The sequence below is a fragment of the Pagrus major genome, chromosome 21, assembly GCF_040436345.1.
Source record: "Pagrus major chromosome 21, Pma_NU_1.0".
NCBI lineage: Eukaryota > Metazoa > Chordata > Actinopteri > Spariformes > Sparidae > Pagrus > Pagrus major.
Genome location: NC_133235.1, coordinates 15,476,038 through 15,500,710, shown reverse-complemented (window position 1 = coordinate 15,500,710; position 24,673 = coordinate 15,476,038). Strand labels below are relative to the sequence as shown.

General features: G+C 40.4%; 2 protein-coding genes across 4 annotated transcripts in view; one reads left to right on the top strand and one right to left on the bottom strand.

Annotated features, from left to right (window-relative positions):
• The first annotated feature begins 6,097 nt into the window (after positions 1-6,097).
• mppe1 (metallophosphoesterase 1) lies at positions 6,098-19,227 on the top strand. Its single transcript, XM_073491444.1, has 9 exons — positions 6,098-6,565; positions 6,689-6,797; positions 8,471-8,574; positions 11,062-11,142; positions 13,187-13,295; positions 13,623-13,703; positions 15,836-15,958; positions 16,173-16,313; positions 18,176-19,227. The coding sequence occupies exons 1-9, from the start codon at positions 6,315-6,317 to the stop codon at positions 18,359-18,361; spliced, it is 1,185 nt and encodes a 394-aa protein (XP_073347545.1). The 5' UTR covers positions 6,098-6,314; the 3' UTR covers positions 18,362-19,227.
• Positions 19,228-21,318: 2,091 nt separating this feature from the next.
• LOC141017372 (guanine nucleotide-binding protein G(olf) subunit alpha) overlaps positions 21,319-24,673 on the bottom strand; it is a 54,651-nt gene continuing 51,296 nt past the window's right edge. For all 3 annotated transcript variants that reach the window (XM_073492063.1, XM_073492064.1, XM_073492066.1), the window contains one exon: positions 21,319-23,663. In XM_073492063.1, coding sequence (XP_073348164.1) covers positions 23,517-23,663 — 147 coding nt within the window. In that variant the 3' untranslated portion in view covers positions 21,319-23,516. The remainder of the gene's footprint in view (positions 23,664-24,673) is intronic.

Here is a 24,673-nt window from a genome sequence, read left to right as displayed (position 1 = left end):
GGGAGCAGTAATAGTAGTAATAGTAGTAAGTTGGCAACAGGTCTCTAAAACCACCATGTGTTGTTTTTAACTTTGCTTCTTGTACAGAATCAGCAAACTAACAATAACATACTAATAAGTGAGCTTTAGAGGTGCTAGTAGATGAATTTAGTTACCTTCAGACAGAGCCAGGCTAGCAGTTTTCATTTGTTTCTGGTCTTTATGCTAAGCTAAGCTAACCAGCTGCTATGTATTTATCTTACAAACATGACAGTTGAATCAATCTTTTCATCTAATTCCCAACAAAAAAGCATATACGCTGAATTTGACTTGCTCTATTGTATAACTTCTGTAACTTTGTCAGGGTGCGCTATTTTGGCTAGGCCTCCCTCGAAAAAGACATTTCAATCTCATGGCACTTTCTGGTTAAATAAAGGTTAAATAAATAAAAATGAATTCCCAGAATGTTGAAGTGTTCCTTCAAGTTAAAGGAGGAAAGATGAGCTCCAGTCTGATGTCCACTGAAGTGTTCAACCTGAAATAAAACAGTATGTAAAACCTTCTTACAGATTTATAAGTTTTGTTAGACTATGAAAGTGCAATATCAGAGCTATTCACATGGAGCGTAACCACATCCAGACACTGAGTTTAAAATAAATATTCTAACACAGAATCAGTCAATTACTCATCAGGCCCGAAAATGCCAACTGGACAGATAACCTGCTCCTGATTTAAAATTTAACCTTGAAAAAACTCACTGTCTGCTAAACCAGCAGGTTCCTCACTTCAGATCCATTATCACACATTTCTAAAGAAACTATTTATTCCGTCAGACGACAGGCGAGCTGAGTCACTCATTTAAATTCACCTGTGGTGGAACAGCTGGGGCAGGACTCAGGAGATGGAAACTTACAGTGACATTTTTCTTCCGACACGCTGCAGCACAGCGTCACAGCATAACAACAGCCTCCGATGAGCGTCTGGGGGTCGATAAGTCAGACTAATTTCACATGAATCAAACCTGTATCAGAGAACCAGCAGATAACTAGCGGGGAGTCGTTTTTATTAACACGCACATGCATGCTTCACCTGAAAATTCTCCTTTTTGTCGCCTTCATTTGTTAAGTTAATGACTGCATGAATCAGTGTTTCCTGCAGGTTTGATGAACAGCCATTAAAGACACTTGTGGGCAAGTCCTCCTCTGAATTTCTTCTTGAAATTTGGGGTTTTAACGACCTACTTTACACCGTGCAAAATAAAAACTACAGCTTGATGGGTATTTTATAGAGTGATTCCTTTATTTTTTTTACTTAGACGTTTAATTATATTGCTCATAACGTTTATGTATAATGCTATCTCAAAGCCTTCTCCCCAATGTCAGCGATAACATTCTGGTGGGGAAATACTAGATTTGTTTATTAATCAATGTTTGATAAGGATTAAGGACAGTAACTATTAGAGACCATTTTCCTGAAAAGACCAAAACCAACAATTAATGAATCAGTATCTTTTACGTAACATGACATGTCTTATATTCCTCTGTGCCATGGAGCTCCACTGTTGTCCAAAATCTACTAAAAACACATCAATGCACCACAGTGTTGCACTGGGTTTTAATATTTACAATTTTCATAAGGTAATAATAAATGCAATCTCAGAAATATTATTTTTTTCCATAACTGAATAAACAAGCTGTTCTCAGAGGAAAATAAGGTCCCCAGAACACTGTTTGAACCTGGAAAGGTGGCAGGGTCCGCCACATAAACAAAGTAAAACAGTATGAAATTGTGTTGTCAACAAGATCAGTTTGTTTATTCAGTTTATTCAGTCATGAAAACAAAGCGAGTTTGTTTATTTGGTCTGTTTAGGCATAACAAAGTCAGTCACTTAAGATCTAAAATTTCTTCCCCAAAACCACATAGTGCACCTTTAATATTTTCTGTGTTTGCTCCTTTATTTCATCCGTAACTATCTTACTCATGTTGGATTATCACCTGTTTCATTACTGCACAGCATATCAGCATTATAACTTCTAGGACCTTCTGTTTGTACTGTTATAGTTTAGGGCTTTTACCATTATTTTATTTATTACTCCATTATTAATGTTGTTGTTGTTGTTATTGGTTATTTTCTTTATATTTTTATATTTATGTTACTATGTGCTGTCACACGAAGAAAGGGTGGTTGAGGTGGTGGGTTGTGAAAAGATTGTAACACTCCAGACATCGTCATCGTGCCGTTTTTATACTGCCCAAAATAATAACAAAAGATTATTAATTTAAGGAAAGCCTAAAAGAAAATAAATGTTGCAGAAACGTTGTCTTGTTTCCTCCTTTGTCGACGATGACAGACAGACGGCTGCTCCAGCCAGCTGAACTCGCTCGTCAGCTCTTAGTTAAAACCGGTTCCAAATGAAACTGCACTTCTACATGGGAGCTTTTGTACACTCGAGTCACATGCATGCCTTCACTGTGTTCAGACTCCGAGATTAAAAAACAGTTGAAGCTGGAAGGATATGGAAGTACAATAATGAAACAGTACAGTTTGGAAAGATACAAACAACAACCTACATCATGAATAAATTGAGATTTCTTGCATATATTAGATGTATTTATTGACTCTCTACCCACAGATGGATTAATGTAGGAGTCGGTGTGCAGCCGGTGCCCTTTTCAGTCACCTTGCTCCTATACAGTACATGAGATATGCATATACAGTGCCATTAAAAAGTACACACCACCTTAGATGTTTCCCCCTTTTATTACTTTTATAAATATCATGGTCAATATAATTTGGCTTTTTTGACAAGAAGTATGTATCTTTAATTAATTGACATTACTTTGTAGAAATCTGTTTTCACTTTGACATGAAAGACGTTTTTTGGTAAATTCTTGTAAAAAAAAACACACAAAAAAACAAATTATATGGCCCATGATTCAATTTATAAAGTCTTTTTAAGTAAACGTTGTTGGAAATATAACCTTACAGAACTGTTCAGTTTCCAGGGGGGACTCATGACATTCGTATTAGTAAAATCTTGTATACAGCCCTTGAAGAAAAAGGGTATTTTAGTCGACGTTTTACATCACAGTTTGGGGAGGCAGTTACTGTAACAGGGCACAGAACATTTTATTTTCCAACTTGCACTCTCCACTCAAAAAATGAATACTCGCCTAAGAAACTGACATCAGCCTTAACCCTTTGCAATTTTTAACACGATGTGAAGCTCCTCCGGGTTCCTAAACCTCCCAGATTTACTGAAGACATGACCCCAATGGTCGCTCAGACTCCGCCTATGATTGAAACTATGATTTGTGATGTAAAAGAGTGTGAATTGTGTTTTGAAGGAGAGCAGCTCCAAATTAGAAATGCTACTCCTGGGGGTGGGTTTGTTGGTATTAGTGGATCTCTCAAGACTTTCTCCTTGAGACTGAAATGCGAGGAGTCAAACAGAGCAGCTTTGTTATTCTGCTTCAGGGTTTAAAACTCACTTAGCTATGCATTTGAAGGGCAGTTTATAATTTGAGGCAAAGACTTTTTCATGTCCTCAAGGGCTGCTGTGAGTGGAGCAAAGCCCAGACTGCACATCTGGAGGGGGAGCAGAGTTTAGTCTCTCCACCCTCTTTGGGTTTCGGGAGACAAAATGTTCATTCATGACCTCACACAAATGATAAATCTGACAGTTGAGATGCCTTTCCCTTTAATCGTGCTATTGAGCCAGTTTCACTCTGTGCTGCTGCTTCTCACCACTTCCTCTTTCTGCACCAGTCAAATCATGCACTCTGCAGCTGCAGCTGGAACAAATGTTTCAGGGTCAAGTTGAAGAGAGGTCAGGAGGAGTGAAGGGACGTAAAAAATCCCTCCTCTACCTAACATGTGTGAGCAGAGCAAGCAGTTAGACATGCAGACCAACTTGTTTAACAGGTAACTGTACGCTGAGGCCATAATTAAAATAGTATTGTCGAAGCAAAGCGTCCCCTGTGTGAATGAGAATCCTCTCTGGTTCCAGTCTCAGAGCTGACAGACAGGAGCTGCACACACAGGCAGCCTCCTGCTGATTGGATTCCTGCTCTTAATCACTTAATCTCATTTGTCCTATAGTTTTTGGCTCCTGTCCATCTGTTTGTGCTGGTTTGTTTGTGTGGCCGGTAGCCAGGTTGTCTCATCACCGATCAGATGAGCTCTTCTCAAAAAGTTTTTTTACAGTTTCACAAACTGAAAAACTTTTTCCAGCGTTTCAACTTTTAGTTCAAGTGTTTTTCACCCGACCGCCTCCACCTCCACTCGCCCCCGCGCCGCGCACGCATACACACAACTCAACCGTCAAGCCCGCCGGTGTTAGCAAGAGAGGCACCGGAAGTTAGCCGAGTTAGCTTTTAATTTTTATGCATTTGGCAAACTTTGACAACAATAATGTGTTACTTTGAGTACTTTGTGAGTCAAACAAAAAACGTGAAGGTTTCTAATAAAAAATAATAAAACGATTTACATATATTTACAAAATATTGGCAATAAACCTGATTCTGATTCTGGAGCAAAAAGTACAAAAACCTTTTTCTCTTTTGAAATTTACTGCAGAAATTAGCATAAAATAAAGTAAAATACAAGTATCACAAAATTGTATTTTAGTATACTAAAGTATTTGAGTAAATGTTCTCTATCATGTTCTGGGGTTTGTGTGTGTGAACACATTCAGTGTGACATAGGCACGTACGTGTGCGTACGGGTCAAAGCCTTTACCAACTCAAAGAGGTTGGCTGCATCAACTAAAACACCCTGATAAGTGTTGCAGTCTGCTTTCTTTCTTTCTTTTCCCTGTTATTTGCATCCATTAACTTCCTGTATGTCTGTGGAGCTTATCTGACACACACACACACACACACACACACACACACACACACACACACACGCCACCAGCTGATGTTTTGCCACTTTGTATAGGCCCATATTTCACCAGGTATGAGATGATTTTCTTTCTTCTTTTTTTTAATTTATTAATTTTGTAGCTGTTAGTTTAATTCATCAGTCTAACTATATGAGTTGACCTAAAGTTCATCCTTGAGTAAAAGTAAAGATATTATTTTACAATATTACTTTGGTAAAAGTGAAAGTCAACCATAGGAATAGCAGACTACTTGTAACTAATGTTACTCATTATCAAAAGTAATTTTCAGGCAATAAATGTCCTAAAGTATCAAAGTAAAAGTAAACTATACATTTACATGTATACAAATTTTGATTATTTTGATTATATTATTTATGTGGCTATCACTGTTGAAATGGCTTTTTCGCCATTGGCTTTTTCGTCGTGATTATGCTTTTACAAAGGTTTGACTGGGGTACATTCACAAAAAAAGCCTAGGTTGCATTTTGGCGAGAGTTACACTTTAAGGCCGCCCAGAGAAAAGACGCTGGGCCTTTTTTGGGCGGCTGCTCCGAGGGCTTCGAGTTGAAAATCTCTCAGCGTTTCAGAAATAACGTCTCATCTTGTTCTTGTTCCTGGCCACGGCATTAATATTCACCGTATTCTTTTTGGTCACCTATGGATCATGTCATGCACCCACATCCTCCTTGCTCTGATGTCCCGATGTCAATCGATAGTAAACCGCAAAGGGGCAGTGTCAGTGGCAGCGCTGGCAGTCCACAGCCAGCGCTTTCCTGTGTAATGACATATAATCTAGCAGCTTTAAATCAGACTTCCAGATTTAGCAAAAGCTGTTTGATTAAAAACCCAAAATAAAATACACCTTGACAAAGGTGCACTTTGTGACATCAGGGGCAAATGGGCAGGTGCACAAGCCCCCTTAGCTCCCCCTTTCTGCAGGTGCCTGCCTGAGAGAGAGAGAGAGAGAGAGAGAGAGAGAGAGAGAGAGAGAGAGAGAATCTGCCTCCTACCTCCTGAACACGACGCAGAATCACCATCAACAGGAGAAACAGACAGGTGACAATTATTACCCAGAGCTCATCATTTTGTCACTAGAGTTGATCCTCATGATCGTTTTATTTTGAAAAAGCGCTCACCGGAAGTGCCTGTAGCTTGACGGCTGAGCGCTGACAGGAGCTGAGATTGGGGAAACCGCGGCAGGCTGCTGTCCCTGCGACTGTCCTCCACAAACAGGGGACATCTTTAACTTACCATCTCATATTTCTCGTCGGCCGGACTCGACACGGAGCTTTTTCTCGACCCGGCGCAGCCTCAGAGGCAGCTTGCCATGAGCATCACACGGCTGGAGACCTAAGCAGCCGGTCTGGAAGAGGTGAAGATGCCTCATGGACCGCTCCATCACCGCCAGTGCGCCAGTTCAGGGCATCCCAAACGCCGAATAACAAAGAAATGCCGAGGTTTAACGTCAGATGGATGGTCGCGGTGCTGCTGATTCTCGTGGTCGGCGGTGTTTTCTTCTTCTGCGAGTATCTCATCTACTTCCCGACCATCCTCAAGTGCGCCTGGCCGAAGATCAGCCATGCTCGCGGCGGAGAGGGCATCGACGGCCAGCCGCTGGACTCCGCGGTCCGCGCTATGGTGCTGTCGGACACCCACCTCCTCGGAGCCGTCGGGGGACACTGGTTCGACAAGCTGAGGAGGTAATGTCATTTTACAATTTTTGGAGGCAGTCCATCACCACCACCTCTCTGTGCTGCCTTTCTCTGCAGGAATTGTAAACAAAAGCACCGAATAACGATACTTGTTGTCTCCAAAACGCGCAGGGAATGGCAGATGGAGAGAGCTTTCCAAACCGCTCTGTGGCTGCTCAGGCCCGAAATTGTGTTTATTCTCGGGGATATCTTCGACGAAGGCAAGTGGAGCTCGCAAAAGGTAACGCAGAGCTCCCTTTTACCCCCCCTTTGTCTGCAAAGCCACAGAGCTTATGATGATGATGATGATGATGATGGTGATGGTGGTGATGATGATGCTTGTGAGAGAACAGTACATGGATGCAGAGCACCGGCCACCATCATTTTGTGCCACCCAGGCCCGAGAGGCTGCAGGGGTTTTTTTTTTTGAGGAAAACACCAACAATAACAACAGCAGCAGCTGCAGCAGCATCCATCCTGCTTTAGGAAGAAAAATAAACCCCCCCTGGGAATTCCCAGACATCTATTACTGGATTGTCAAATTGGATCCATCATGTGAGGTAGAAGAAAGAGGAAGCTGCTGCACGGTGCAGCACCTCATTAAAAAAAGGAAACAGAGCTTGCAGACTGTAAAATCTCCACTAATCTACCATGTTCCCCCGTCAGCTTCCTCATTCATTTCAACGCTCGGCTGGCACCTCTTGTGCAATTTGTATTCACTAGTTTTTTAAGGAAGAGGAAGGACACAAGTCTTTGAATTTGCAGAGAGGAACACTGGAAGTAGGTCTGCAGCTAGAGGTTGTTTTCAATTTGGACCAATCTATTGATTATTTCTTGATCAATCAATCAGTTCGGGTTACTTGACTGAAAGTATTCAAAGATGCCGGTCAACAGTTACCGTAGGTTTTATTTGAAATATGCTGCAGCTAACAATTATTCTTATTGTCAGTTAATCTGTCTGTCATTTTCTTGATTAATGGATTAATAATGTGGTGCGGATATGGTTTTTAGCAATCAAAGAGACAGATTTGGACAGAAATCTGGACCAATCTTCGTCTCAACATTTAGAATAGATAGTGATGTGATGTAACTAACTACAGTTTACTCAAATCCTGGACTAAAGTACAATTTTGAGGTACTTTACTTTTGTATTTCCATGTTCTGCTACTCCACTACATTTATTTGATAACTTTAGTCGCAAGTTACTTGGCAAAATCAGTTTATTTAGTGTTGATAGGTTATTACTCATGATGTTTAACCAGTCAGAAAGTACTGTGGGTGAGGGTGCAAACAGTAGTGCGTTTTTAAATCCAATCTATTTTATTGGCAGTCGGACACAAAAAAACACTGATACAGATAATCGGAAAAAATGTTAGATATCAGCCCAGATGATTGGCCAGGCCGATAATCGGTCCATTCCTGGTGCACACAGTGAAGTGGTGAGGAATGAGTTACCAGGCCGTCAAGTAAAAACCCAAATATATTCAAATTAAATGATAAAAAAGAAGAAAATCTGCACATTTTAGAACCTTAAACCAGCAGATATCTGGCATTTCAGTGACATGATTATAATTATCACATGAATCTTCTGTCAGTCGATGAATTGTTTCATCAGCGCTAATTAAAAGTAGCATCATGGAGTTGTTTACAGACACATCGGGATGAAAAACATCATGTAAACACACAGGACTGATGTAATTAAAGGCCTCTTGTGAGCAGTTTCGGCCCCTGCAGGTGCAAAATTGAATCTGGAGTCTGAATCAAAGCAGCCCGGCTCAGCCACCCATGGGGGCTCCTGGGTGACCCTCAGAGATCCTATTATCTCTCATGAGCTTCCCCGGGGAGTGTCTTATTAAAAGGCCTGCACTGAAACCTGCTTCGGCTTGTGTTTGTGTTGTTTTTGTGTGTCTGCAGCACTGGGAGGACGACGTGCGCCGCTTCCACAGGATGTTCAGGCATTCGACTGACACAGAACTGGTTGTACTGGTTGGAAATCATGACATCGGTTTCCATTACGAGTAAGAACATGACCACAGCCCTATAGAGTTATTGTTTTTTTTATTGTTTAACCTTTGGTCTCGTAAACGGCATGATCAGCAAACCTTGGTAAACCTGTGCATGGAGTTTCAATAAGATAAGGACTTTTATTTCTCTGCTTGCCACTTCGTGTTTCGCTTTGACTTTGACCAGAGTAGACAGGTATCAGCTGCCAGGAAATGTCAATAAAAGCCTCATTCTGTTACACCGCAGCCAGTAAAAAAATAAGACTAAAGGACATTGCCCACATGGCTTAACCATTGACAAAATATTTGACTGTGAGCCAATTAGTAGGAAGATGTTATATAAATGGGGTTGGACACAGTAAAAGCAGTGAGGTACCAGTGGGAACACTGAGGGGTCAGGTGTCTGATGAGTTGTTTTTTTTAGAGATTTGGGACGTATGGAAAAGAAGAAAAGGGGAAAAATGATAAAGAAACTCCTATTCCCAAAACGTTGGGATGCTGTAAAAACATAAATCAAACGGTTTGATAATGTGCTACCCACATACATCATCCTGTTGCCATAAACACTCAATTAATAGGCGGGAGGTTGAGAGCCACAAATAGAGTAGGTAGTTGGAAAGTACTGAAAGACAGTCGAACACCCTGTTTGTGCTGGCATTTTTGTGGTATTTTCTTATTTAGAGAAAGAAGAATATATATAATACCAGCTGCATCCCTTAAAGAGCCACATTATACAGTACAATTACATAAAAATAACTTGGACTTTGGATTCTGATATCTTTTAGACTCACTATCCTCAATAAAAGACAGCTCAGCCCCAAAACAAAAACATTCCTACACTGCTTTGGTGCGAGATCCAGAGTTTTGGAGATATCAGCTGGAGAGATGTCTGATTTCTCTCCAACATAATGGAACTAGACGGCACTCGGCATGTGGTGCTCAAAGTGCCAAAAAAATCAATCTTAAAAACTCAACAACAGTGTCTCTTTCCAGAACTCATGACCTGGTTACTCAAGATAATCCACAGACCTTATTGTGAGCAGTTTCATGGAGGAACTATTCTCTTTCTTCAAACTTTAAAGCTTTAAATGGACTGGCTCCTTCATATATTTCCAGCCTTATATCTCCTTGTATTCCGTCACGTCTTTTCCGTTCCCTTAATGCCGGTAACTTAACTATTTCCTGATTTAATAAGCAAGCTTTTGCCCACAGAGCTCCAATTCTCTGGAATAACCTTCCACCACACGTACAAGCTCTGTTGACATTTTCAAATCCGTCTATTTTCTCCTCATTAGGATGTCTCCTGACTTCACCTGCCGAGTGTACTCACCTCAGCCATCTTATTAATGCTATTACTTGTTTATGTGTATTTTACTAACTGGTAAAGTGTACAAAGACTCTCTGGGTGATGTGCACTTTGAATCACTTGAAGTTGAAGTTGAGCTGAATCACGACACAGACTGAAGTGCAGCAATAAGGACGAAATGTTTAAATCCTGCGCTGTCATGAGCACAGACCTCTTGTCCGGGAGTAGTAGATCTCAACAAGGTCTGTGGATTATCTTCAGTAACCGGGTCATGATTTCTCAAAAGAGACGTTGCTGTCGAGTTTTTCAAGTGTGTTTTTTTGGCGCTGTGAGCACCACAAGTCCGGTGCCAGCTGTGGCCGATATCTCTGCAACTCACGCCAAAACAATGGAGATAGATCAATAGCACTACAGGTAAGGGGAAACATATGTATTTTTGCATTTTGGCGTGAAGTGTCCCTTTAAATTTGAGGTGGGACAAAGTCATTATTTGCAAGTCACAAGCAAGCCCCAAATACTCACTCGTTTTGAGTCTAAACAACTCATTATGAGCTCCAGATGTATTAACAGTTTAAACTATTAAACAAAAATAAATAATGCTTTTTTTAAATTTAATGACGTTTATATTGAGATTGACATTTCATTCCTGACCTTGGAAATAAGAGTTTGTTTCATAAAGTCACATTAAAACAAATCTGCGAGGATAAAAGCTACAGCCCTGAAAGAAGCACCTGAACCATAAACAGCGATCTGACAAACTGCGGGGAGCTCTCATGTTTAGTTCTTAATGAGGTCATTGATTCAACTTAATGGTTATTCTTGAGCCTGTATGTTTGTGGTGTTGTTGTGTTGGATTGCATTGTGTTGCAGCGATATTGCGTTTATTGTGTCCACCCCCTGCACGTAACACTCTCCTGTTGGAAACTGTTGTCCTTAATTTCTCAGGGGGAAGAGGCAGTGAAAGCAAACATAACGACATGCATAAAACCCTCCCACAGTTTAGCATTTTCCGCCTGTGATTCAGAAATGTGGGATTATGTAGACACGTAGAAGCGGCTCGTGTGTGCTTTGATTGGACTCGTGCGGCAGGAAGTGAGATGGCACAGCTCTTATGTAACGGTGACAGACAGACGTGACAGACCGAGCAGCAGGTTTTTTTTTTTGCCGTGTGACGAGCACATTGTGTCTCCCCGCAGGATGGACTGGTTCAAGCTGCAGCGCTTCGAGAAGGTTTTCAACGCCTCTTCCACCAGAATCGTCACCAAGAAGGGAGTCAAGTGAGTGACGGGATGACCTGCGACACCGCTGCGGGGATGTGACTCAGCAGGCGGGAAGGTCACAGGTTTAATCCCCTGAGGCACTCCGCTGCTGCAGAAAAGTGCTTTTAAACAAGTTGACAGGCAGTAAAATGGTCCAGAGGTCTTGAATATCTGCAAATAGGCATAAATAACAGACTGCATTCCTTCACAGTGTGTGCTGATGAACACGCTGTCTTTGACGTCAGTATTGATTCACATTTAGCAAACACTATAAAATCCTCCCTCTTATCAAGTCTTTTTGGTCTGTTATTTAGTTATAAAAGGCTCGAAAGTCTCAGCTTTCCTGAAATCTGTCAATGGAGGAAGAAAAATGTCATTTTGTTTTAAAGCAAGGTTTAATATTCACCAATTCTCGTTCGTTTTGGTTGGTTGGGTTTTTGGTTTGAAAAAAAAAATCTGAAAAACAGGGACTTTTTAAAGAAAATAAGGACAAAATGATTTAAAAAATAAGTTAAGTATTAATAACACCTCTTTTTAATACCAACTGAGCTAACGGGTGCCCCCATTAGCTCTGTTGGTAGAGCAGGCGTCCCATGTACGGAGGCTTTGTCCTCGCCGCAGCGGCCCAGGGTTCGAGTCGTGGCCCTCTGCTGCGTGTCTCTCTCTTATCCCATTTCCTGTCACCTCTGCTGTCCTATCAGTAAAGCCATGCAAAGGCCAAAAAATATGCTTAAATACCTGCTATAACCATAAAATGAATTCAAAGTAAATTATTATACAATTCCAAAAATAACATGTATGTTTTTAGTCTTTGTCTTTTTTTTTTGCTTTTATTATGGAACATGCTGCATATTCAGAGGCCTCCTGAAAATCAGGAAGAAAACGAATCGGAAAGAATACAAAGTGTTAATGTAGCAGACGATATCTTGACGCCGTTGAATTCAGTACCGCACGTAATTGACACAACGCAATTTTACTCAAACTAATGAGGATATCAAATTAGTTGTACAAAGTCAGCAGCTACGCCCGTGTGTGATCTCAATCATTGTAATACAGAACTGCGACTTCAGTGTGTCATCTTACTGAAAAAACAGAATAAGGAGCAAGTCACCTTTATAGTGGAAGCATTAAAAGTGTAACATTCATCTGCTCTAAATTCATACTGTGTAACAGCATTCAGCGCTTTCAAAGGATTGTCATTGTGCTGGTGAAGCCGAGGGCGAGACATAGCTTGTCATATTTTCTTGTCTTTGTTTTGGCAGTTTTCATGTTAGGTGGAGTTATTTTCTGTATTACAGTTATCTGGGAGTCCAGTCACAAACTTGTCAATGCTTTGCTAGCGAAGCAGAACCATCCCTCACTCATTTAGCCTCACCTCACCTCAACCACTACTTTGGGAACCACTGGTCTATAAAGTGTCAGAAAATGGTGTAAAATGTCGATCAGTGTGCCCCAAAGCTCAGGATGACGCCTTCAAATGTCTTGTTTTGTCCGCAGCTCTAAGATGTTCAGTTTACTGTCATAGAGGAGGAAAGAAACCAGACAATATACACATTTAAGAAGCTGGAATCAGAAAATGTTATTTTTTAAAAGCTATTGAACTTGAACTGAAATGAGTCAAAACTAGAACCAAATATTTAATATATAACTGTATATTAATTATTAAAATATGAAGTATTAACCCTATAACGGTCTGTATTTTCAGCATACCGTCTTTAAATGCTTTGATTGCTTCATTAAAACCCAGGAGCTTCATGTTGCTGCACTGTAATATATATATATAGACAGGTAAATGTTTACACGAGGATAGAAACAGATTCATGAATCTTGTGATGTTGTGGTTAACGAGACAAATAACCTTGTTTGCCCAGCAGTGTTGCACTGTTGTTTAATGCTACATCAGCGTAGGTGTCGTCTTAATGATTTAGATATAGCATGAGCGTGTTCTTCAAAGATCGACCCAGAATACAAACATGACAATACGATGTGTCTCTGCAGCCTCACTGCAGCTCCTCTGGATCTCACGCCGCAGTTACTGAGACGCTTTCTTCCCTCTCTTCAGCTTTCTGCTGGTGAACAGCGTGGCCCTGCACGGTGACGGCTGCCCCATCTGCCAGTCGGTGGAGAAGGAGCTGATCAAACTCTCCAGAGACCTCAACTGTTCTCTTCAGGTGGGAAGAAGTCAGTAGCACACTTTCACACTGTCAGCACCTCTAATACACTCCACTGCTGCTGCTGCTGCTGCTGCTGCTGCTGCTGCTGCTGCTGCTGCTGCTGCGGCTGCTCATCAAGTGTGAAAGACTCGAGTCAAAAAATACACTTTTATACAAAGCTCAGTCGCACCTCCAGCTCTTACAAATGCACATTCATAGTGGTGGCTGATTGCGAACAGAAGGAGGAGAGATATGAAATTGGAAAATGTTGGCTGATGCTTGAGGACGAGTTGTGGGCTCGTGGACAAGACAGCTGATGAATTCTTTATGTCGTCTTTTCTGCAGAACTCGCAGACGAGCAGCGGAGTGACGGACAGCTGTGAGGGCTCGCAGGTTTATCCTCCCACACCCCCCATCATGCTACAGGTAAACTAAGTGTGCTATATGTTCTCTGAAAACCTAAAGCTGACCAGGCTCCACTCATTGTTCATCAGAAGCTCTGGTCTTAAACATGAAGCAGAGGAAGATTAAAGCATACGTTTGGTTACTCATCAAGGTTGTGATATTGAACTAAACACTAAACCAGAACTAGATGTAAAGAATAAAGAAAAATAACTGTAACAATACAGTGTACTTCCAAAACTAAATAGAATAAAAATATACGTAAAAATGTCTTTAAGTCTTTGTCGATTGGGTCAGATTTGTTGCCTCAACAAATATGAGGAGACATTGGCACACGGGTTTATTGAGACCGGGATGTCTACATGATTGTCAGTCAGTCAAGTCGATATTTCCGAGTCAGTATTCCCGACTTCCAAACTAAATGCGTCCCAGTGCATTTGCTCAGGGAAACGGATGTTTGTATGGACAGTCTGTGAACTTCACAAGGAACTACAGCAGCTGATTTATCAAATTAGGGCACTTAAAAAGAGACAGGAGGAGTCGGCTCCCTCCTCACGCTCGCCAAGACTTCTGTCAAGCATAAAATCAACTGAGTGGAAGTGAAAAATGCCGACTATCAAGTTGTTGTGACAGCACTTTTCAAAACACGACATAAAGAAAGAAGTGATGAAAAGCTAAGAGGTAATTGTTCACTTCACCTGACCTAGTTTCTGACTTGGAATTCTGACTTGGATGACAGTTTAATTTCATTTTTTTCAAAGTTCTGAGTGCCGCATTAAACTCATGCCGATGGAAAGTGAGGTGAAGTTTTGTAGTCCACAAAACATTTCTGAAGTTTCACAGGAAAACAGTGTTCTCCCAAACAACTGAAATAGATGGGGGTTCTGCTGCAAGGATAAAAAACATCCGCAAAAAACATAAAAGAGCTCCATACAGCTGGTCCAGTGTAATCAAAGTCTCCGGAAAGCTCCGAGATCCTAAATTGATTTGAAAAAAATGTTATTTACACCCTTTTTTAAGTAGAAATCTTCACTGAACTGCTAAGCTAAAAGCAGTAGCATGCACTTTGTTTGTGGGTGCACAAGCTCGAGCGTGCATCAAGGGTGTGATCAGTTTGGGATCGCAGGGTCTTAAGTTTTTTTGTATTTAGTCCCCATCTGCTTCAGTTGTTTAGGAGAATGCTGCAACTCTGTTTTGCTGTGAAGCTCCAGGAGTGTTTTGTGGACTACAAAACTTCACCTGACTTTCCATCAGCATGGGGGTGAGGAGATAATGAATTAAGAAGCCTGTTAAAAGATTATTAAAATGATCTTATTCCACACTGCCTGGCAGTTTCACATATACAGTGCGTTCTACAGCTGCAGCTAATGATATTATGTGATACTGTAGTTATATCTACACTATCAGACAATCTTAAAGCTACTCGATGGGGGGAGAAGGGGGAAAACTGGAAGCGGTTACAACTCCATCTGATGTAAAGTAAAACAAAGTGGCTGAATTATTACTCTTTTTGTAGTGTTTTGTTAATTTTACCTAACAAACGGCCAACACTGCTGACTAATTTCACTGTTGATTAATTTGTCTTAAAACATAGTGAAAATCGCACACTAAGACAAGCACAGAAAGCCCAAAGTGACGTCTTCAAGTTACAGATTACTGGTCAACCAATAGTCCAAGCTTGAAGCAGAAAATATTTGGTCTTTCCTCCTTCCTCTGACTGAAACAATAACTCTACTATCAAAATGGGTGCTGATGATTAATTTCAGTTTGATTGACAAATTTATTATTTGATTACTTGTTTCAGCAAAAGTGTTAATCCAGTTTTTTGTATTTTTTTTCAACAGTTTCTCGGCTGCATGCGTGTTTGTTGTTTTCGCACAATATTTGGACTCTCTCAGGATCTGTGCATAAATTACTGTCAATCAATTCAGTTAAATTGAGCAGCCTTTATGAGCATGACATTCTACATTTGTTCTTTTCTACAAAGCACAATTAAAGTTAGGGGAAAATAAGGAAGAAAAATACCACAAAGGATTGGCTACAGTAATAGAATAAAAAAGATTATTTTGGATTAATAATGTAAAAAATGTAAAACATGAATTAAGAGTCAAAATGATAAAGTGATGATCATGTTCCCCCTGTGTGCTGTCCTCCAGCACTATCCTCTGTACAGAGTGAGCGACGCCGGCTGCACTGGACAGGACGCTGCACCGCCTGCAGAGCGACACCTGCTGTTCAGAGAGAAATATGACGTGTTGTCTAAAGAGGCCTCACAGAGGGTGAGCACTATGCAGTCTCATCACACTGCCTCTGCTGCGATTTCTCTCTCCCTCTCTCTTTCTTCTGAAGCGCCCTTCATCCAATTAAAATACAGTCTGCTGTCAGAAACAGTCCCGTATAGAAACAGCAGACGATGATGATGATGATGAAACTGATGATGTAAGCGAGCGGCAACCGGCCTCTGAGGTTTCGATGTGGGCTTTCTCTCCTCAGCTGCTGCAGTGGTTTAAGCCCCGCCTCATCCTGAGTGGACACACCCACAGCGGATGTGAGGTTCTCCATGACAACAAGTACCCAGAAATCAGCGTGCCGTCCTTCAGCTGGAGGAACAGGAACAACCCCAGCTTCATCCTGGTGAGTTGAACCCACGTCAGCTGGAGAGACCTGCTCCGAAATGAGTCATTAAGACATGATATCCCGAAAAGATGTAAATATAGAATAATAACACTAAAGCAGCTATAATCAATATTTTATAATAATAATATATCAACTGAAACTGTCTTTGTAGTCAGTTTCAGCTTATTCTTAAGCTGTCTGACTCTTAAAGGGGCAATATGTAGGAATTTTAGTTTAAAACATTCAAAAATACTCCTGTACTGGCGGCGTTAACACCAACACTCCCCTGGTAGTCCAGCTAGTTGCATGGCTAACTGAGCTAACACGCTAACAATAGCTAGAGTCATGGCTGTACAGAGAGAATACAGTTAGCAGCAGTTAGCGGTTACTGTGGTGAGAAGCTGATACTATTTGTTGGGAGTGTGAATTCAACAGGTGGCCAATTCTTACATATTGCTCCTTTAATGTTTTGGTTCCAGAGGTGGAAAGTAACTAAGTACATTTGCTCAAGTACAATTTTAGGGACTTATACTTTAGCAATTCCATTTTAAGATACTTATGTTCCTCCACTGCAGATCTGAGGCAAATATTGAACTTTTTTTTGTGCTTCAGCTAGTTGTTTCTTTGCAGATTCAGATTATTGATACAAGATATAATTATCAAATCGATTATGACATAATGTTACAGATTAAACTACCCAACAGTATTTAGACTAGTTAAGAATAAATAGTGGTAACAAAGGTAGGTCAGAGTAACATTACTGCATTCAAATGTCTCAAAACTACGCAGCCCCTAACGGTCGTGGGACAAGCACATTATTTCTTCCACTTTCCCGTAATAACGAGTTAAATTTTATCTGTTATCTCAAGATGACGAGTTATTTATGTCATTATCTCAGAATAACAAATGCTGTTTTTCCAAGATAATGAGATAACAGAGGAAATATTATGTTTGACCCATTACTGTTTAAGGGCCTTTGTACAAAACGACTAGAACGTTGTTATATGTTATGTTGAGTTGTGTACATCATCCAAAATGTTCAAATCCAGAGAAATCTGTTATTTCATTCAACATTAACAGTGCGTTTCATTTGGTCGCCTCCCGCTGTAACTTCAGTTTTAATACATTTGAGGGGAATTATGGATTGTTTTTACTTTGCGTCATTGCACGTCGCCTTCCCAACATCACAATGCATATCACGCACGGCATAGTGAGATGAAACAACGTAAAAATATACAGTAACAAGACAGAAACAGACAGAGAGGGAGACTGGACTGGGGAGAAAAGGCGTGTTAGTGTCTCGTATCTGCAGAGACCCTGCAGCCCTCTGCCTGCATTTTCTTATCTTCCCAGTTTGTTGCTGCTCGGGACGCTTCCCCAACACAAAATGTTGTTATTTGACATCCTGGGAATGAGACTCAACAATCAACTATGAAATCCGGATTCTACCTTTAAGTTTAAAAGTCTTTGAATTATATTAATATGTCGTGAGGTTCAGTTAGCTTTGTTCAGAAACAGCCGGTAGAAATGTCCTTCAGAGGGAAACTCTGTACTTTTATACATTGAGTAAAGAATGTGTGTGCTTTTGCCACCTCTGGTCTTTTGTTTTCATTGTTTTGATTGATGAACTCTATTAGAAGTAATAGATAGTCAATAGAATTAAATCTACAACAGCTAAATGGACCTTGTGATGAGACTGTTTTCTGAAAATATGTCCTCGTGCTCCCAGAATGTGTCATATGCGAGGAACCAGAGAGAGTTCACATTTTCTATTCTTGGAGGCCCCCTGGTGGCCGAGTGGCTCCTCTGCTGATATTAACGCTGATCATCACCTCTAACCCATGTATTCTCCTGTTTCCTCCCTCCTCCCCTCCTCCCAGGCCTCAGTGTCACCCGGCAGTTACGCTCTGTCCAAGTGTTTCCTGCCAGAGGAGAGCACGGTGATCGGCGTCTACTGCTCGGCCGGCGCCTGCCTGCTGCTGCTCTTCCTGGCTCACTGTCTCTGGATGAAGGGCCTGCTGCAGTGCCTCAGCCTCTTCCTGCTGGGGAAGCACAAGTCCCTGTGAACTACATTACCCAGCGCGCACCTGGACAGCAGAGCCGGTAAATAACTTGATGTGAGGATTTTGCAAATGTGACGTTCCTCTCCCGAACCGGTCAAAAATCTGTTCGTACAACCTCGATATGTTTGTCACTGTGAAGGACATGAATATATATTTTAGATGTGTTTCAAGGACTTTATCACTCCAGATGATGATGATGATGATGATGATGATGATGAGGTCATAGCCTGTGATGACGGGGCAGATGTGTGCAACAATCATCACTGGTGTTTTTAGGAGGTTTTTAATCACAGAAAAGTAAACGTTTTCCTGTTTCTGGCTGAATTGTTTGAAAGTTCACACACGTGGAGTTCAGTCAGACAAATCAAACGAGTACATTTGTAAATACTAACTGTCCCTGGTCTAGTTTAAGGTGGTTTATGTCTCCTCACTCTGATGTTAACTGTGATCTGATGTAAACACCCCGATTGTCTCACACACTGTTTGTTTCTGTCGTTGATGTTCAATGATCCACCGGTTCCTCGCTGTTTTTATGATACATATCTGAGTATATTTATTGACGACTTTCTGTGCCAAATGTTTGTGAGGGTTTTGCCAAATTGTTTAAATTTAATTTAAATTTATGACGAATTGTACATAATAAATCAGAATCTTAAGGTCTGTTTTAGAGAGTAAACTCAAGGTCCATGTGCACTTTGACTCTGTGTTATGAAGAACTGTCACTTTATGGATGAAATATTAAATATCAGGGAATGTTTCCGTCTGCACCTGACTTTTCAAAACCTGGAAAATGGTGGCAGAGGTGGACACAACATCATGGTGATCAAAAGAAATGAATGTGATTGATGCAAAATTATGTCAAATAAAAAAAAAGGAGTAAAAGCACTACAAAATATATTATCTTTGTAAAACAGTTGTCATCTGACTTGTGTTAAAGTTTAAAAATCTCTTGTATTCATCTTCCACCAATCATTCCTTTAGGGTTGGACTAAGTGTGAGACAATATGAATTTATCAACCACTCACTGTAATATCTCTGTGTGTGAGGCCATATTTAGTAGCATTGCAAATCAACAAACACCAATATTGGATTTTTAGATTATTTTTCCAGCAAAATAATGAAGTATGAAGTAAGTTCGCCGAAAGCATCTTCAGATTGCTTTGGTTTGACCGGTCCAAAAGATACTTAATTTAAACCAGGGCTGCATCTAATGATTATTTTCATTAATGATACTCTGTTTCATGATATATCAATTAACTGTTTCGTCTATCAACTGTAAAATCATCCTCAAGTCAAGTCGACTCCACAGGACTGACGCCATCTTTAATGTTATTAGTACCAGCTGTTCTTTTCCTACCATGACCAGTCAAAGTGTCTGCTGTATTTATACCACAACAACTCTGCTGAAACACAGTAAAGATACTGAATGTACCACCACCACACATGTACCTGTGTACACTGAGGCCCCGCGCATTAACTCCACTGTAGCATCCTGGACAGCAGGATGTCTACAGGTATCATACACTTTAATGCTTTTTAAGACCTTGTCACGATACGGTCAAACCAAATTTAAAGGTGCACTCTGTAGTTTTCCTAAACAAACTAAATAAACAAACTCTCATGACTGAATAAACAAACTGACCTTAAAGGACAACACAACTTCATGCTGTTTTACTTTGTTTATATGTGGCGGACCCTGCCACCTTTCTAGCTTCAAACTGTTCTGGTGACCTTATTTTCCTCTGAGAACAGCTTGTTTATTCAGTTATGGAAAAAATTAATATTTCTGAGTTTGTATAATTACCTAATTTATATTGTAAATATAAAAATTCTGAGTTTATATTTCTTCTCCAAATCAACACAGTGCCCCTTATGACTTTGATTTTTGAACAAATCATCTTATTATTATTCAGGCATTGCAGGTGAGTTATGTAAGGTAGGTACAGTGTGTACTATGTGGTCCTGTGCAGTGGCTGGTTTAATGTAGTAATATAGTTATTAGAGTGAGTTAGGTTTAAGTGCAAGTATAAAGTAAAAAGACATTATTGGTTCAGTGGTAGGTTTAAATCAGAAATGTGGACTCAAAGAAAGTAAAGGATGGAATAATTAAATAAGATAAAACATTTGTGGCAATTAATACCTCACAAATTTAAATGTAAGACTTGTCATTACTTTTAAGGCCAAAAATGTATAAAATTGAATTTAAGACATTTTATGATTTTTAAAGACAAGCCGACAACCTGAATAGGGCTGCAAATGTTATTTCACTCTGGATTAATCTACCTTGTTTTCACAATTTGATTCTATAAAATGATTCAAAAGATTGTGAAAAATGTTAATCACACTTTCACAAAGCCCAATGTGAAGTCTTCAAATTGCTGCTTTTGTGAAACCAGAACCCACAAACTCTTGATTCAGTTTCATAAATGACAAAGAAAAGGAGCTAATCCTTACATTAAGAAGCTGGACTAGCAAATGTTTGACATTTTTGCTTGAGAAAATGACTGAAACGATTAATCGGTTACCAAAATAGCAGGCAATAAATTGCATCCGGCAATTATTTTCATTGAACACTGATCTGTAGATCATTGTCTTGATTAATCGATTAGTTGTCTGGTCCATAAAAACTCAGAATATCATGAAAAATGATCAATCAGTGTTTCCAAAAGCCTAAGATGACGTCCTCAAATGTCTTTTTTTCCCACAACGCAAAAATATTCAGTTAAATGTCACAGAGGAGTAAAGAAACCAGAAAATATTCACATTTAAGAAGCTGCAATCAGATAATTTTTACCTGCTTTTTTTTTCTTTTAAAAAATTACCCAAACCAGTGACTCAATTATCAAAATAGTTGACGGTTCAATTAATAGTTGACAACTAATCGATTAATCATTGCAGCTCTGAAAAGAAAGAAAAAACCCTTCAGTGGTAACAAATCTGGACACAACTGGACACCAAGATGGAAATAAAGCAAAGTCCTCTAATGTGCCTCTTTATTTAAAGAAAATAAAAATGTCATTTAATCATCCTCCCAGGCCAAACAAGGTTTTTGCACCTCCAGTCAGTTCACTCTCTTTCGGGGATAGACGTGTACTGTAGCAGAAGAAAAGGCTGATGCTGTTTGTACAAGGAGAAGAGCTCGTCTTGTTGGGTGCTGCTCACACATTCATAGTGCCTGTGCCATCGGGTATGGCTCCAAAGGACCAAAGAATCACTAATATTGCACGCTCTCATTTATTCATCTCCATTCTAAACATGCTTTCCTATGTGTGTATGTATACATATTTACCGTATACATACATAGGTATGTACACCTAGGCACACACATAATTAAACATGTATAATTGTACATATATATTTATATAGACCTATAAATTTACATGTACATACATTTATAAAATTTTACACACAACGCTCACTCGCCCTCACACACGCACGCACACACACACAATGCGTCTGTGAGTCTATGTTTGTTTTATGTACACATGCGCACAGGCACGCACATCAGTACAGATCTCAGACACACTTCATATCGAAAAAACGTTGGTTCCTATTAAAACAACACCAGGTTGCAATTTGGACACTTTCAATGGATTTCCAATGTTTGTTTAAAGCTGTGAAATTCAAAAAAAAAAACAAACAAACAGAAAAATAAAAGGAGGAAAAATAAAACCAACAAAAGAAAAAAAAAGGCATGGCGCTGCAACATCTGGTCTTCACTGCAGGTAAGTGGTTAATTTGCATAATGTATACAGGTTTTTAGGATTTTTTCCCTATTTTTTATTTTTTACTAAACAGCATTTCCTCTTTTTTTATAAACCAGAAAAAACTAAACTCTACAGAGAAAGTCCCCTACCCGCAGTCTTCCGCTGCTGATAGAGATTGACATCAAGCTGTACAGCGCAGTCGAAAACATACTTACATCTGAGCTCATTTACAGGTACAGCCATAATCAAGGCACAAAGATCTACAAGTAGATTTGTTTTTCTTTCAATTAAGTTGTACAAAATAATATTACATTTTACAGTCTGTACAGGATAATTCAACCTTGCACAGTGTACAAGTTAACAAAAAAAAAAAAAAAAGAGAACAATACATTTTTCTCTCCCGTCCCCCCACCCTCCCCTCCCATCAGTATCTCTAAGCTAAAAGGATGGTTTGTGTGGAAAAAGGAGGCAGGTCCGAGTCCGTGGAGGCAGCAGGGCTAAGGTGCAGAGAGCTCAGTCCCTTTTCCTTCATTTTTAAATCCTTCGTCTTCGTGTCATCGTGTTTCCTGCCCCCTCACACTTTTAATCTTTCACTCCACATGTCTCTCGGCTGCTCGGTGCACCCTGCAGCTCGGCAAGCTAACATCGTGACAGGGTAATAAATATTGTGATGCTACATTGTGTGTATGCTTCCTCTGGAGAAAAAAAAACAACAACAACGAAAAAAAAAAGTTATTAAGGAACCTGATGCAAAGTGCATTTATCTCTTCATCCACTCGGTTCCCCCTCCTGTTCCTCTCTGTCGAGAGAGGAGAAGCATCAGAGGGGGCAAAAAAAGGGGGGGCAAAGGTCATGGTGGTGGTGCCGGCTTTAACCGGCAGGTGACACACAAACATAAACACACACACATGCGCTCGCTCACATGGCATTCCTCCTTCTCTTCGTTGCACACACGCTCATACGCTGCCTCTACACTGAGGTCCTGTAGGTGTGTTTCACGTCCACACCCACCAGTCCAGGTCCAACGACAAAGCCAAAAAACAGAAGGACACAAAGGGGCAAAAAAAAAAGGAGGTAGCCCAAGGCTTAGTGGAATGACAAAAATCAAGGCATTCAAAAAGGAAGGATTAAAAGAAGAAAAAATAATAAGCGGCACGCAACAACTTTGTTCCCCAACCTTCCTTTCACGTCGGTGAAATGGGGATGAATCGGTCTCAAAAAGAAGAAGTACAAAAAGCTAAGAAGTTAAGAAGAGGAAGAGGATTTGACACACTTCAGTAGTACTTCATAGTCCTCGACAGGAGGGGTGGTCAGGGGTTGTTGAGGGTTTCTTTGGGGGGGAGGAGGGGTAAGAGAGGAGGAGGAGTAAGAGGAGGAGGAGGAGGAAGGGTTCGTCAAGGATGCAGAATGGTGGAGAAAAAACACAGAAGGCTGACGGAGGCTGTCTCCCATCACAAGAGTTCGTACTGCCGCAGGTGCATTCTCTGGATGATGTCCCGGCAGTCGTTGAACACCCGCCGGATGTTCTCTGTGTCCACGGCGCAGGTGAAGTGGGGGTAGCAGTAGTGTCTGCCATCGCCACTCGCAGTGCTGATCCGCTGAGAGGGAGAAACGGGACAGACGTCAGGATGTGGAATATAATCTGATAATCTGGAATACATATTTTTCCTCCTACCTGTAGTGCTATTTATACATCTAGATTGGTTTGATGTTGGACCGATTTTCTTTCCATATCACCACGCAGTAGTGCAACCTCTCATGGGCGAGAGGCTACCTGACAAAGCTAACTGAGCTAGCTAACATTACAGAATGAGGACATCCCCCTCTGTCACGAGCACGAGCCTCGTGTCCAAGAGTAGATGCAAGCTTCCTTCTGCGCAGTGATACAGTGGGTGTAGTTCAGTAGAAAGAAAATAGTGCCTATAGAAACTTAACCTGATAGGATGGTCGTCTGAGGATCACAGTATTATGTATTTTTTATCTATGTCATGTTTTTTTTTATTTTTAATTGCCCTTCAAGGACAAAGTTGAAAGTTGAAGTTGAATTGCTCCCAACGAGGTCTGTGGATTATCTTGAGTAACTGGGTCATGACTTCGTTTTTCAAATGTATTTTTGGTGCCATCTAAATTAGTTACATTATATTCGAGAGAAGGCAGACATCTTTCCAGATGATATCAAAAAAATTGCCAAAGTTCACAAAAACAATCCAGATGGCTGAATAGCACTACAGGTAAGTGAGGAAATGTATTTTTGAATTTGGGGTTAAATGTCCCTTTATGCTCCTTTTTTTACCTTTAAGTGCCTTTAGCTAAGTTGTTACCCCTGACCTTTGACCTTACTTTAAAGCATCATATTATCTTACGTAACAAGTTCCTTCAGCTGACTGATTTCAGCTTTGAGCCATCTGAGCAGCTGACTGAGTGTCGAGTATATCCTTGAGAACAGTATCAACGTATTATTGAGAACCAAGTCAAACAACTACTAGATGACTTGACCATAAAACATTTGATTTGGAGCAAAAAGGTGGACATAATAATTTAAATAGTGAAAGACTACTCATCCCATAAACCATTGTGAATGATTCCTTTCTCACAAAAGGCCTGACTA

What these genes read in the sequence shown, in the direction of transcription:
- mppe1 (XM_073491444.1), top strand. Translation starts at nt 6,315, where the DNA reads ATGCCGAGGTTTAACGTCAGATGGATGGTCGCGGTGCTGCTGATTCTC. An exon ending in CACCCCCCATCATGCTACAG is followed by an intron (nt 13,704 to 15,835) that starts GTAAACTAAGTG and finishes GCTGTCCTCCAG; the next exon opens with CACTATCCTCTGTACAGAGT. An exon ending in CTAAAGAGGCCTCACAGAGG is followed by an intron (nt 15,959 to 16,172) that starts GTGAGCACTATG and finishes TTCTCTCCTCAG; the next exon opens with CTGCTGCAGTGGTTTAAGCC.